Below are 15,560 nucleotides of genomic sequence, written 5' to 3'. Positions count from 1 at the left end.
TGCTGTAATCCACCCCAGTTTCTGATATATTTAAAACCTATTAATTGTTAATGTTGCACTTCTTGAATTCTAATCATGACCAGACTACATGCAGGGCTCCAGTTTGGGAAGGATCATTAACCGTTCCCCTGGGGATCCTGAGCGGTACTTTCTGGAGGCAGCGTGAGCTGTATTATTTGTGTAGATTTTGTCCTTGTGCTGCTACATCTGTTTGAAATGGGACTTTGTATATAGTCTGCGTTATATGGTTTTGAACTGCATTGCCTAATGCTAGCGCTGTGGATTGTTACCTGGAATGCACTGAGGAATCATTGATCACTGCTTCTTTTTCCCTTTTTCCTTTTTTTAAACGGAACTGCAGACGATAGTGGGTATTTGTGCTATTTCTTTTCACCAATCTCAGGCACTTCAAATGGTTGAGGTACTTTTCAGCATTACTCTTCTGTTCTATATTACCTGATCTAACAATTAGTAGTTAAGTTGAAAAGCAAAATGTCTTCCATTTGAGAAAAAGAAAATAATTCCCTAATGATGCAGCAATCTTTTAATATATATTATAAATTTAATAATATATATTGACTGGCATACCTATTATAAAATGGATGCTCAAAAAACTTTTAATTTGCATGTATAGTTGTGATATATTATGCAGGGTGATGCAATAAATGGTACAAGTCAGAGAATTTTTTGTTATATTTTAAGCTTTTAAACTTTTTACTGTCACTGCATTCAAGAAACAGAGAAAACAGGAAATAAGGATGTTTATTTTAGGGTTTTTTTAGACTTTATCACATTCATTGCAACAACACTGTGTCATTTAATTAAAGTAGTTCATTCTAGATGAGATGTCTTTACTTTTGTAATTGTTTTAGTATGGCAATGAAATAGAGTATGTAATTGAAAAAAAGCTGATAAAAATTATATCATCTCTCCAGAAAATTTTTGTTAGCAATGACATTTACAAAAACATGCATTTGGTTTAGAAGGAATGTAGCAAGAAACTGATGTAGCTGTAGTCCAAAAAAAGTGTTATGTGTGTTTTTAATGTTGGGTAGTAGATTATCAGAGAATGTCTTCTCAGGCAGATATGATGCAATATGTTTTTGTTGAATTTGTGTATTTGTGTGTGTGCATATACACAAAAAAAAATCCACATTAGTGCAGGCTTCTCCGGAAGCTTAAATGTGTGCTGAGGGAAAATTACAGTCTTTATTCTCATGTTTAGAAAGTCTGGAAGTAGCTAATTAACTATTATAATTCTTTAACCAATGAATCAGTAACTTCAACTTTTGTCTCTTCCTTCTGTAAATCAGCCTAGTGTCAACTATGTGATGTAGATGACCCAGGATTAAACACCCAGGTTTGATTTCTTCAAATAGTACTGTAAAGGAAAAAAAAAACATCACTGTGACTGCAAAGAAAGCTTCAGAAAAATACAACTTTGTAACAAATTGAACTATTTTCTCCTGAGCTAGTTTAAAAACAAAGTTGAGACATGAGTTCTTAGTTTTTCTTGTAGGCTGCCATTTGTTGCCCTCTCCTCTTCAGAATCAATTTCTCATCTTAAATAAGTATAGAGGACCACACATGCACAGATGCTCATGGGATAATTTGAAAGGGTTGGAAGGCACGTCAGAGGTCATCTGGTCCAACCTCACAGGATCAGCTGTGAGATCAGACCAGATTTGAATTAGAAAAATATTGATTTTGAATTATGAAAATATTTCATTTGAATTAGAAAAATATGTCCAAATCTTTTTGAGTCAGGAAATTAATTTTAATCTGTATCCATGCCACATCAGGAAAAATGACATATTATGTTTAATGGAGGCCTTGACAGAGTCGCAGTTATAAACTCCCTTTCCTTCACATCCAGTACCATTCCCCAGCTCCTGCAGTGTTAACAACAAAACCCTCTGTGATTTTGAGGATATTCTAAACTGTGACCAACAGGAGTCCTGGTATTTAGCAAAGATGTAGTAGGCTCCCAGTTCCTGAAAATGTTCAGTGAAATTTAGAATTAATATATTTGATGCTTCACTTATCTCACATTTTTCACAGTGTTAAAATGTTTTCTGAAGCGTGGTCACTTGAGTACCCTTTCCTGGTACAGACACTTCCTGTGTGCTCCTCTGAACCTCAGCCTTCCCATATCACTCATCAGTTCTGCATGGAAATGTTTGGGGATTGCGACCTTTTTTCCCAACAAGTCGTGTTTCTAATGGAGCCTGCAAAGGACCTCCTCTCACAAGGAGGTCTCCAGGAGAGAATATTTTCCATGTAAATGCTAATATCTATCACTGAACAGAAAAACAAGTTGAGATAAAGGACAGTGATTTGTTAGGGGGCAAAAGTGATTTCTCGTTATATGTCTGTTGGATCAGCAGGTGACAGGGGAAGGGTTTCAGGGGGCTCTTTGCAATTCAGACACAATAGTGGGGCCCTGCAGCACTGAGGATGTGCCTGGTTGGGGAGGAACTATCTGGTACCCTGGGGATGGCAGCAACAATGGAGCTGCCTTTTCTTCATAAGCTCTGGCACGCTGCCAATTCCCTAACCTGTGTTAAATCTAATTATTGTGAGAGCTTAAATTTCATTTCCTCCTGTTTATCTCAAAAAGGTAAAGAAAAGAAAAAAATCCTAGCAAAAAGTGTTTTTTTTCTTCTGTACTGTATATTGCCCTGAAAAGTTGTAAATTGATTATTGTTTGTTCTCCAGATGGATCCTGTGCAAAAAGCAGTCATAAACCATACATTTGGAGTGTCCATTCCCCCAAAGAAGAAACAAGTAATTTCCTGTAATGTCTGTCAGCTTCGCTTTAATTCTGATGTGAGTATTGACTTTTTTTTTTCTCTTTTTGGTACTTTAGGTATAATTAATCTAAACCTCCCCAAACAAATCATGCCAGTTCTGCCTACATTCTGCTCAGCCTGCTGGGCTGATATTTTGTCCACTCGGAGGTGGAAGTCCATAGAGCTCTTTGATTTTCTTGAGTGTGTCTGGCACGATATCCAGTGCCACATCAATTGATCATATCCCATGTGCCTTCAAGAGTTACTGCAAAAAGAAATGTTCTTTTTGTAAAAAAATTTAAAAAAAAATTAGGGGGAGCAGACAGAAAAGCTTCCCTGTGAGTTCTCCATGTCATAGCCACTCCTCTTCCAGAAGAACTATCTTTTTGCTGTTTTTTCTCCATCCCTGCTGATAATATGTCTTCTGATAAAGCCACTCTTCCAGTAACTTTCATTTTGAATAAATATGAACATTTACTTCTGGCTGTCTTTTTGAGTACGGTAAAGTTCAAGGAAACTGTTTTCTGAGGTGTAATTTGAAAAAATGCATTACCAAACAATACATTGGTTGATACGTTTAATATATATATCCAATTAATGTTTTTCCCAAATAGCTTGAAAATTAAAGGAATTCAAGAAAACTGTGTCTAGGAAAATTATTACGTTCAATACTTTATGTATATGTTCTTGGAGACTGCTTACTAATGTCATTAAGCTAATAAAAAAACCTCAAAAATTCTTAGATTTTCTTTGTTGATCTCAAGTGTAAAAACAAATCCTTAAGTGATGTGTTAATATTATATATTTTGCTGTTATAATTTCAGTCTAAGAAATAGTTTGCAGATACCTCCTCAAAGCGTTTGAGTACTTAGTGCTCCTAGAGTTTTGCAGTGAAGCACCCATGCCTTTTACTCCAATTTTCTCTGCCTCTACCATTCCACTTTGAAAAGTGTTTTGTAAAGTGATTTCCCCAGTTTGGCTTTCTTGTCTAGGCTGGTAAGGATTTTGAAGCAGTGCTATCCTACCTTCAAATTGATTTCTAAATCTGACGTCTTTTGACAAGCTTAATAAACTTTCTTTGAAGTGGCAATATCTACTTAACTGATTTAGTTAACCAATAAGTTAACTGATTTCAAAAGTCATTATTTAAAATTTAGTTCACTTATATTTCCTCTTTAAGGTGAAGATTTAAGGTCAAAAAATCTTTCTGCTCTGATACTTGGTGCGGATACCTATTTTTACTGATTAAAACAAGGAATCAGCAAAGTTTATACAAATTTGCCTGGGCTCCATGGATCTGAATCTTGCTTCTGAGCTGGACCTTTCTCAGTCACCGGGGAGGCAGCTGAGCCTCTTCCTGCTCTTCCCTCTTCTCCTGAGGTCAGGGTCTCTCTGATGATGGGTCCTGTCCCTAGAGGAGTCATTCACTTTGTCTGCACTGACGTTCAGGTGGACAAGCAGCACATCAGGCAGATGGGTTGAATCACAACTTAGTGGCTCAAAACCAAAAAAAGAGCTGAAATATTATATCACTGTACATCTGCCAGCCAAGCAATTTTTCCTATCTAGACTTACCCACAAAGTAGAACAAAAAGTGCATATCGTATTCTGCTTTCAATAGAGGCATCACAAAAACATGGAAGATTATAGCCTTGTTTCTTTCTCTGGGGCGGGTGTATTCATATGGTGTCGTGCTCCTTTCTAAATGTGATCAATATGCTCAGTTCTAGTTACTAGAATATATCATTGTCCGTTTGTAATGAATGGTTGTAAGAAAAGACGAAGCATTATGACTGTGCCACTGTTAGTGATTAAATGCAGTTCCTTAATTTCTACAGCAGTTTGCTTTACCAGGACATTCACAGACAACCTGGAAAGTTGTTTTTAGAATGCGCTGAGATTCTAGTAGTGTTAGTAATACCAGAAAATACTTAAATATAAATTCAAGCTTCATGGCTATTTGATAACCACAACAGACAGGAATATTTGGAAAAGGAATTTTCATAGTATAACACTTCTGTTTTAAAAGCTATCTAGCTTTTCATTGGATTGTTCAGTTTCTCCTGGGAAGCTTACATAAGATTTTAAATCTTTCCTCCAGGTTCCATCTTTTGACCTTAAGAGTTATTTATCTGAGTGTGTGTTGCTTTTTTTTTTTTTTCTAGGAGAGTGAGATCTTATTAACTCAGATATTATTCTTACCACCACCACCCCCATAATCTGCGTTGTTATAATTTCACTGAGGTAATGCTAATGGCCTTTCAACTAAGCTCTGCAGACTCACATAGTTCCTTCTTAGATTGTTAAAAGCTCCTTAACAGAAATAGAAATTTAGACTCTTTGCTTGTATTTTTCTTTTTGGTCCCTTTATAGTGTGAAATTATGCTTAGGGAGTGGAATGGTCCTTACAGTCCATCCTGTGTTCAATGTCAGATATTTGTGAACCTTGCAATGGTTGAAACTTTCAATGAATCAGTTCCACCATGTAACATCCTAAGAGTATACTGAGAGCCTTTCATGTGGCCTCAAACTGTGATAAGCCTGCATTAAAACCTTGAGCATAGCACATTGCAGAATGAAATTTGTAGTACAGTCATTTCACACTTGCAGTTTCTTCTAGCTCTACAAGGCTGACATGCTCCTTGTTGACGGATTTTTTTTTCAACTTCTTTTGACCTAAATTATGCAAGTAAATGAAAAGAAAATGACAGAAGTAAGCTTTTAAGTATTACTCTTACTTTTGTTCTCCTAAATGAATTTCAGTTGCATGGTGTTTGAAGATTCTGACCTGATTCTGGTAGTGCTTTATCTTTTGCATGAGTAACATATGGACCAGTGGATATTGATCTGTGAGAAGAAGAAAATTGGTTTCCTTGCGTGCAATCATCTTCTTACACCGTGGACACCCACTGGTCTGGATCAATAGACCCAAAAAGTTCACAGTAGTCAACTTATAGTTGTCAAACCTCCCACTAAATTAATACAGTAAATTGCAAAGGTTTCAGTTTTCTTCTGCTAGTGTGTCTGCAGGTTTAGCTTTGGTGAGAGTGTTCTGGCATCAAATGCAGAGACAGGGATCTGCAGCTATCTGCAGGAAGAGGAAGTCTGATATCAGAGGTGGAGGGAAACTTTAAAATAGATTGTCTTCAATGTGGGAGTAAATGTATCTAATGTTTAAGCGATGCCTTCTGTAGCTTGAAAAATAAAAATTGCTAGGATGATACTGTTTTTCTTCTACCATATCATAATTTAAACAAAGTGATTCCTAACTGAATTCTTCAGTATCTCCTAGTCTTCTGTTCTTTTAAAACATTTTTTAAAAGTACAACGTGAAGAAAACATCTGCATACAAACTCTAAATTTGGTCCAGTTTTAGCCTGATCTGTTTGTCCTCTTCCAAAAAATAAACGATGGGGTTTGATCATACTGACATTCGCTACCAAACTCTTATCTGTCCTTTTCTAGAATTCATTATCTGAAGTTTAGTCAATTTGGAAGTTGTGTTTTTCTGCTAATAAATTCTGGCACAAACATTTTCACCACCACTTCCAAGCTCTGTCAACTCCATGAAAAACTGTAGTACAGAAGAGATGATCCAAAGTCTTAGAAACAGAAAAATAAAATGCCATCTCTGTGAAGTAACACCAAACTAAAGTTCTTTTAATAGCCTGAACTTTGAAGTCCTCGAATGGAAATTTTATCTGTAATAGCAGTATTGACCTGACAACAGAGATAAGGTTGCTTCAACAATATTTTTTGCATGATCTAGTTAAGATGCTCTAGCTGATACTTAGGTTTAGGCAGGTAATCCCACTCTAAGTGTCTCATCATTTGAGTATCTGAGGTATCTGGGATATCCATACCAGGCTGGTAGACCTGACAGAGGACAAGCAGTTGGAGGTCAGGCAGGACACCTGAGGACATCCCAAAATATACTGGGTGCCTCTTTCTAGAACTGAATTCCTACTCATTAGGTTTGCCTTCTATTTTCTTTTTCCTTTCTTTTCTTCTTTTTTTTTTTTTTTACTGGGGTGGGGGGCAGGATGGGGGATGGACAGAGAGGGGAAGCAGGATTTAGTGAGGAGAAAAGACATTAAAAAAAAAGACATTTCTATGTCATTTAGTGACATAGAAAAGACACACACAATAAAAAGACATTAATAGGAGGAAATTAATTGACATCAAGATTATGATACCAGAATACCGGAAAGTTAGTAGAGCTCTCAACAATTCAAAGGAATTGAAATGGCAAAAACAAGTGAGAAGGGAATAGAGAAAAGGGCTTTTTCCTAAACTAATTTTTAATGATGGTAAATACCAGGAGTCAATTGCTGTTGAATTAAGTTGGAAATCTCAATTTAGGAAGGATAGCGTTATGAGGATTGGTAGTTGATGAGATTGATTAGTCAGAATAGTCAATGAGATACTTATTTCAGACTGCATAAACATTTATTCTGTTATGCAGAAGAACATACTTTTTTTGAAAACCCACCCCATCCATTAATAGTTACAATTGCATTTGCTCCAGTATATTAGAATAAACATAGGTGTTTCCATCTTTGCATCAAAGTATCTGTTAGCACCATTATACCTTTTAATTTCTATATGATGATGAAACAGTATGTGTTCCAGTGCAGCAATGACTAGTGTGTCAGTAAAGTCCAAGCTACAGTCTTGTGTTATAATCCAGCTCAGAAAAAATGAGAAATATCTCAGTTGTGTTTACTACCACCAGAGATCATGCAGCAGAAGAGGAAGCATCCTCTTCATGGAACAGATTGTGATAGTGAGTCAGATTTTACGCTTGCTTAAAGACCACCAGAGCAAAGGACATAACTGCATTCCACCAAGAGGAAGCAAGACATGCTGAGAAAGATCTAGCTTAGCCTTTGAAAAAAATTTTTTTTTCTTTTAAGAATTCTGGGATACCTTCGAAACCCGTGGTATATCTATGTGGACTATAGATTCATAGTAATTACATAGGTCTGGCTTGTTGATGTTAGTTATTCATATTACAGATATTCTAGCAGAAACAAAAAGCAGCTTGAGTGACTTTGCTGAATCCTTATGATACCCATAAGAGGCTCCAGTAGCAACAGGGCAAGGGGAAAAATGACTGTTTTCTATCCCACATAGATTCCTTCTCTGCTTACTCTTGGCTTGTTGTTTCTCATTCCTTCTGGCCACCAGATGAATCTGCAGCATCTCCTGCAGCTACTCTGTAGGCTCTGTAACTCCCTCCAGCAGCTGTGGAGCTTCAGCCAGATTGACCCAGAGATGTCTATTATATTCTGTTATGGCATCTGACACTGTAGCTTGCAGCCATAAGGGAAAAGTGAGTTGCAGTTGCAAGGATACCTGTTTGGCTTCTGCAGAATTGTTTTTTTTCTCCATATCTATGAATCGTCACCTTACGTTCCAGTAAATTCTCTCTGCTCTTCTCCCTCCTTATTTTTATTGGTAGTCCACAGAGCTTTTGGAGCTTGGGTACTAGACAGCAATGTCAGTGATAATCCAGTCCCTTTCCTCAGCAGCCAGACCTCTCTGTACTCCAAATACACAAATATATTATGCCAGCAGTCCAAGTGTTGGGGTTTTTTTGGTGTTTTTTTTGAAAACAGCTAGTCATCTCTTGATCACATCTAAAAGAAGTAGTTGCTTCCCTCTTTGCATTTTGTTTCTTGTAGAAAGCTCTTTGGCTGTGATACAGCCTGGTAGGTACCATCTTGTTGATAGGATATCATTTGATTGAAGCGAACTTGTGTTGGCACAGTGTGTTAGTCTGTGAGCGATGACTGTAAGTCAGTACTGCTTTTTTTTGGTGTCACCTGTGAAGACTCGGAAATCAAGAAAAAACACCTTGTAGGCAGATCAGAAAAAGCAGATGTAGCAGCTCATCATTAAGAGATGCTGAAGATCATCTTATTGTTGAATGCATTTATAGCTAATAAAAATGATGTGATGATAGTGATCATCTTTTTAAAAAGCCAGAAGGCAAATTTTTGAAGTTTAGGCAAGTATTACCAAATGTTAACTTTGCAAATTTGAGTGAATCACACATGCTGTCAAAAAGATAACACACAAAATAATCGATAGCATCAAATAAAAATCTACAGAACTGTCATCGTCTTTTGTCAAATGTTTTACATTTTCCCTATAAATAAGACTATTTATATTGATTCTTTGGGCATGGAGGGTAGTGAAGCGGATAGGAGGTAATTAAAAGCATAAATCTCAAGAACTTGTGAAGGTAATTTTCTGTTTTGTAGACAGAACTGACAAAATGACAAAAGTTGTTAGCTCCAACATGACAGAAATATTGCACGATTATATGGTACAGGGTTATAACATGCTGAAAATTCTGTGCAAATAACAACTATTTAACAGCACTTTTAAGTATGTTTGGTTAGATATTTAAAATATGAGTTTTAATGAGTTTAACTCCTTATGACATGGCTGATCTTCACAGATTTTTGATTTTTCTGTGTCCTTTTCAATAGTAATCTACCTTACTACGTGGAGCAATTAAGCTTTAGAAACCCCTTGAGAACAAAATTGGAAAAATAATGCATAGCTTTGGTATAACAAATGTATGAATGCTTCAGTTTTGCAGATTTCTTCAATTACATCTGCTATTAACAGGACAGGACAAGGGGTAATGGTTTTAAATTGGAAGAGGGGAGATTTAGATTAGATATTAGGAGGAAATTCTTTACTGTAAGGGTAGTGAAGCACTGGAACAGATTGCCCAGGGAAGTTGTGGATGCCCCATCCCTGGAAGTGTTTAAGGCCAGGCTGGATGGGGCTTTGAGCAACCTGCTCTAGTGGAGATGTCCCTGCCCGTGGCAGGGGGGTTGGAACTCGATGATCTTTAAGGTCCCTTCCAACTCTAACCATTCTATGATTCTATTAATATCAAATGAGATAAAAATTAATTTTTCAACACCACTTCCTAATTTATCACTTCATGTAATTTTTGTTAAAGTTATGATTCCAGTCTAAATTCTTCTTAATTTATATGCTCCTCACCTAAATAGGCATAGTATTACAATACGGTTCTAACAGGTAAACTATATAATCAAACATTTGATAGACCTCTTACTATTTTAAGAAAGAGAGCTTTACAGTTCAGGACCTGCTGTGAATTGAAATTACAATGTTATAGATATAAATACCTCTGTGCTCCTCCAATCTTGTAGTTAGATGCCTTCTCAAACAGGACCGCTGCCATTGCAGCCATGCCAGGAGAGCTCTCATGTGGATGCTACACACGCTTCATTAAACCATTTCTCCTTACTGCCTAATGTAATGCAATTATGGTTAGCCTAGCTACTTCCACGCGAAGAGCTTTACCTGCAAAAAAAAAAAAAAAATTTTTTTTTTTGTACTTGAGACTATGTAGTTATAATGGAATTCTGTAGTTATCAGGAATTCTGGAAGTCACAACCTTGCTTACATCCATGCTTTTACAAGAATACTGTTACTTAACTTCCAGCACTACTTAAGCCTTATTTATATCTTTCAGACACAAATTCTATTGATTTCAAAATAGGCTTAGGTAATCCAAGCTATTGATAATTTAGGATAAAAACCTAAATACTATGAGGATGTTGTAAGTATTCTGAAATAATTACAAAATAAGGAAATTCTGTATTAATAATATGCCCCCTGGAAATGGAATGAGCTTGATGTATAGAAGTGGGCAGATACATAGGTGTTGAGAGGTGATCTTTCTACAGTGTATGTTATAATTGTAACTAGGACATGTTAGATTTTTTTTTACCTTAAAATTATGTAAAACTTCTTATGGTATGCAGGAGGAATTTATCTTTGTAGATACTCCAGAGCAGAAGTATTCAGGATTATTATTTATCAGTATCTGTTAAGTCTTCCAGTTGTAAATTGTCTATGTGGTTGAACTGTTACTGGCAGAAGCTTTTGTGGTATTTTCAACAAACTATTTTTCGTTGGAGATTACCATTGTATTAATACCAAATGAATACAGCATCTGAGATAAAATTGCTGTTGTGAAGACTTCCCATCCAGGGTGGAATTCCTGCTTTAAAAAGATGCAGTAGCAAAGGAGAAGAAATAGGACTAGGAGCCACCACATTCAGTTCTATTTAGTTATGGCATGAACCCCCACTTCCCATGTGGATACTTGAGAGTCTCCATTTATTTCTGTATTTCTCCTTCTTAATGTCATGCTGCTCTACATATATTTAATTTTGTATGTTAGTTGTCAGGCTGGATAACGTGGTAGCAGATTCAAGCATTCAGCTTAAGTGTTGGCGGTCCAGTGGTCTTATTTCTGTCAAGACCTATTGAAGGGCTACATCAGCTAATCCTAAAGAAACCTGGAAAAAATCTTGATCCTACACATACACTGAACCATTTGACTTAGTCAAACTTTGCATCAGGTTGTCATTGAAGGGATCTGGTAGGTTAATATTTCGTCTCTTTATGTAGTAATAAATTCAGTTAATTAGTCATTCACACACCAAATAGATTCTAAAACTCAGTCACTTGTGAACTGTCAAAATGAAAGTGCTGATTTCATGTACACTGTCAGTCATTGCTCCTGACAGGGATAATTTTCTGTAATCTTTTGTACTGCAGTCTTGCCTGAATTTCAAAGTTTCCTTAAAGGTAATACCACTATCAATGAATCTGTATGATCTGTTTTTCTCCTGGTTATCTATGTCTTTCTATATATACATATCTATACATATACACATATTTAAGTTTATACAAAGTAAAACTACTGAGGTTATTTTAAGCACTATGATATGCTAATGATATTCGCATTAATTTTAGGAAGCATGTTTATATGTAGAAGGTGAAGATTTGCATTGTTGATGTTTTATTAGATGCAATCTAGCATATAAGACTAACGTATCATATGTAGTCTCACAGTTTAAAATCCTGATGCTTAAATTTCAAACAATAATTTCAAATTGAAAGTAGAAATTAACTTTAGATTTGAAATAAAATGCAACACTTGGATCATTTGTGTGTCTCAATGAAATGTTTTCTCTTTTTTTTTTTTTTAAGACAGGAAAAACTTGTCCTTTCTTACAATCAAGTCATTAATCCTTATAGCGTAGAAAGTTTTCTTAAACAAACAAACAAAAAACCCATAAGGTTTAATTACTTGGGGTTTTTTACTTACTACTTAAAGACTGTGAATGAAACTGAAAATCTAGATTGCTTAAAGAGAGGATGGGCATCCTTCCACCATTTCAAGGTGTTCAAATTTGAAAAATGATGGGAGAATAATGCATATTTATTTGTGTGTTGATGGTATTCTTAATTATTTGCAACTGAATTCAAAATGCACCTTTTCACTAAGCCTTGATCTTCTGAAGATTTAGACATATGTTTCATGTCTTAAAATATGCACCCTGTTGATCAAAAAGTAATGCCAGGCAAATACACAAACACTTTTGTGGAATTTGGCCTGTCAATACAAAGGTATTTTTTGCATTCTGGTATTTAATGTCACATTTATTGCAGCTTAAAGCTTTTCCTTTTCATTAAGTCTTACTAGCCAGTACTTGACGACTTTCTATACTTTCTAATAAGTAGGAAGATTCCATTTTAAAATGTCACAATGTGTATATCAAGCTAGTAAACCAGAGCCAGTTTTAGGACCAAGTGGAAATTAGATTTTCCTTTTAGGCATAGAGAGTTCTTTCATATGAAATATGATCTTATTCCACTTTTTGAAAGAGTGTCCTCCTTAACCTAAAATTAGAATAATAAAAGTTAAATGAAGACATTTAATTTCAGTTATATAAGCAATAAGTTTAACTTAATCTTTTTGAAATAAAAAAAAAATATTCCGATAATATTTAATTGTGGCACAGATAAACTATTTTACTGTAGAGTTGATTCATCCCTACGGTAAATGCAGCCCTATACAATGGAATAAATTATTATGCAATTAAAAAGCATCACAGCACATGAGTACAAAGAGATTCATTAATGTTATATATCTTTATTTTGGGTTTTTCTAACTTTTTTTGTTTTCTCAGATGTTGTTTTGATTGCATGGAATTTTCATGAATTATTTGTACTTAGTTTAGTTAATGTTAATGATGATCAAAAAGTGCATTCAGTATCCATTTAAAATATTTCATCCCTAAGGTATTTACTCTTAATTTCTTTTTATATTTTATTGGGGTATTGTATTAAAACTGTTGAATTATCTTTCTTTAATACATGTGACTTTTAAACCTTGTGTGTATAGAACTTCCTTTGGATTATCAGACCAAATGAAAAATAAATGTTCGGCATCTTGTTTTCACTGAAAATGAAAATTTAATATGTCATGGCTTATTTCAAAAATATGTTTAGTATTTCAATGGTGTATGTTACAAAGCTCATAACCTGTACTGTAGTGCTGTATTTGCGTCAGAAACAAGTTTTAAGTAGGACTTGCAGCAAATATGTTTGCCTTTAACGTGATACTTGTGCAAATATTTTATAAAACTAAGGGTTAGTGATGATCAGTGCATTAATAATCACAACTTGTATTTCAGTCTCAAATTCCCACAGTCGTCCTTTTTTCTTTCGCTTACAATGACTCCAGAAAGTTCCAAATGTTTTTGTAACACAGTTAGATAAAATACAGTCCTGTGTTGATATTGCATTTCAGTTACCAAAAGGCAACTGAATGAAAGGATTTATCCCACAGTGGATAATAAGCAACCTTGAACTTCAGGTGTATCTGAAAGGGTTAGAAAACTGCTCGTGTGGCTAGGAAACATTGCTTCAGTACCTCAAGGAATACTCCTCTAACTTCATGTTTGAAAAGAGTATCTGTGTTTCTACTCACAGAGGTGAGTTGAAAGAGCCTAAAAAACAAAGGTTTGACAAAATCCAGCCATTGGAAGTTGAAACTAGACAAATTCAGTGTAGAAATGAGTCGTATGTACTTAGCTGACAAAGTGAAACACTGAAACAATTTACCAAAGGTACGTTTTCCATCTTTAGCTACTTTAAAATCAAGGCTAGACAATTTTGTTTCCCCAAAGGAATATGGATTAGTTCAAAGTTTTGGAAAAGGCTGGTGTTTTCAGAAGCCCTACTTAGATGTTCATAGCAATACCTTTTGGCCTTATAATGTACAACTATGAATTTGATAATAAAGAGATTATAATAATTACAAAACTTAAATCAAAATTGAGTCAGTTCAGCATGTTTCCATGAGACTGCTTCTGTTTATGGAAATCTTAATTTTAATTCTGCCTGGGCTTGTTTGTTCTCAACAGGTCTCATGTACACTACATGGGGATTGAACGAAGGGAATCAAAGACTGTAGTAGGTTATTACTGATATTGCAGGCATTATTATTGCAAATATCAGCAGAAAGGCTTATTATCAAGGAATTGACTTACTAAGTCTTTCTCTTGAGTGCACTTATGTCTCTTATGTTATAGCTTTGGCCTCAGGCAGCATATGATCCTATCAACAGCATACATATGCGCAGAGCATAGAGTTCAAATATTTAAAGGGACATCATCAACTTGAGAATGCTTGAGTGGAAAATCTTGTACTTGCTATTATTTAAAGTTAAAAGTGTTGCAACAGAAAAGGTATATATACATCTCAATTTTCAGCTTCACTTTTTGTACACTATAACATGTGAACAGTGTATTCAATTTTGTTGATGGTGAACACTCCTTCTAGTGCATCATGTAGCAACAGCAAAGCTTAAGAGAAGTGGACAAAATCCAACAGGGGTGGAGAGAGAGAGGGTGAGACTCCTGTGCCTGTGTGAGGCCCATCAACTTAACAGGGTGTGAACGGATCTGTGCTCCTCTACCCATATTCAGAACTGAAGAGGTCCAACCCAGAAGTTGACAAGTGTCCCTTTAAGTAGTGCACATAGTAGTAGTGGTGGTATAGCTGTTCAGTTGTTTCTTTATAATCCTTAAATTGTGTTTGTACACGTGATAATATTTCAAGGGGTTTAAAATCAAGAAATAGTTTGATAGCATTTGATGAGTAGACTTTTTACTAGTTTTAGAACAAAATTTTTTTAAAAAAACCAAACAATTTCAGAGGAATTAAAAGTAAAACTTACCTAGCAGCCTTTCTTACTGAATGCTTGCTTACTGAAATCTCCTATAAAAGAAAAGATGCAGCCACAACATGTCACATACATTATCTTTTCAAGATGAGAAGCGCTGTGTTTCACAGGTTGTATAATCACTTAAGAAGCTTTGGTGTATATGAACTTCACTCCTCTATTTTAGCGGCAGTTCTCTATCAGTTTTAACAGTGCATATAATTTTTGTGAGGACTCCAACACACTATCTGTTCTCTTGCCTGATCCAGCTGTTTCTACTCGTCACTTACACGCTACCATATGATAAAACTGTTATTACTTGCTGTCCCAAGGTGACTGTATTGTAATGCCTATTTTGGCTGATCTTAAAATGGTTTTCCTTGTTATGGCAGCACTCTTTATGGAATTCAAATGTCTTAGATGTTATAGTTGTTTTTTATAAAAAACATGTGACTTGTTTCATGGCTCGCTTCATTTAACACAGTGAACTAAATAAAATAGTCTTAATCGATTTGAGAGAGAATGTGTTTTTGCATGAGCATAGTAAAAGTGTAGTTGCACTGATGTTTTTGTATGCCAGGTGCCAAGGTGTGGTCATCTGGTGACATGAAGCATGCTTTCACTGAGTGTTTTACTTTGAAATAAAGAATATTAACTTTTCTAGTTAATATGTAACCTTCAATAGAGGCACC

The 15,560-nt window shown here is 35.4% G+C and overlaps 1 protein-coding gene across 3 annotated transcripts in view; it reads left to right on the top strand.

Annotated features, from left to right (window-relative positions):
- Positions 1-15,560, top strand: part of ZNF385B (zinc finger protein 385B) — a 138,917-nt gene that overhangs the window by 97,016 nt on the left and 26,341 nt on the right. For all 3 annotated transcript variants that reach the window (XM_074145174.1, XM_074145173.1, XM_074145172.1), the window contains one exon: positions 2,719-2,829. In XM_074145174.1, the coding sequence (XP_074001275.1) occupies positions 2,719-2,829 (111 nt within the window). The remainder of the gene's footprint in view (positions 1-2,718; positions 2,830-15,560) is intronic.

This window comes from Numenius arquata, chromosome 3 (assembly GCF_964106895.1).
Source record: "Numenius arquata chromosome 3, bNumArq3.hap1.1, whole genome shotgun sequence".
Taxonomy (NCBI): Eukaryota; Metazoa; Chordata; class Aves; order Charadriiformes; family Scolopacidae; genus Numenius; species Numenius arquata.
The sequence above is the reverse complement of the archived record's forward strand: the minus strand, read 5'-3'. Positions and strand labels throughout refer to the sequence as shown.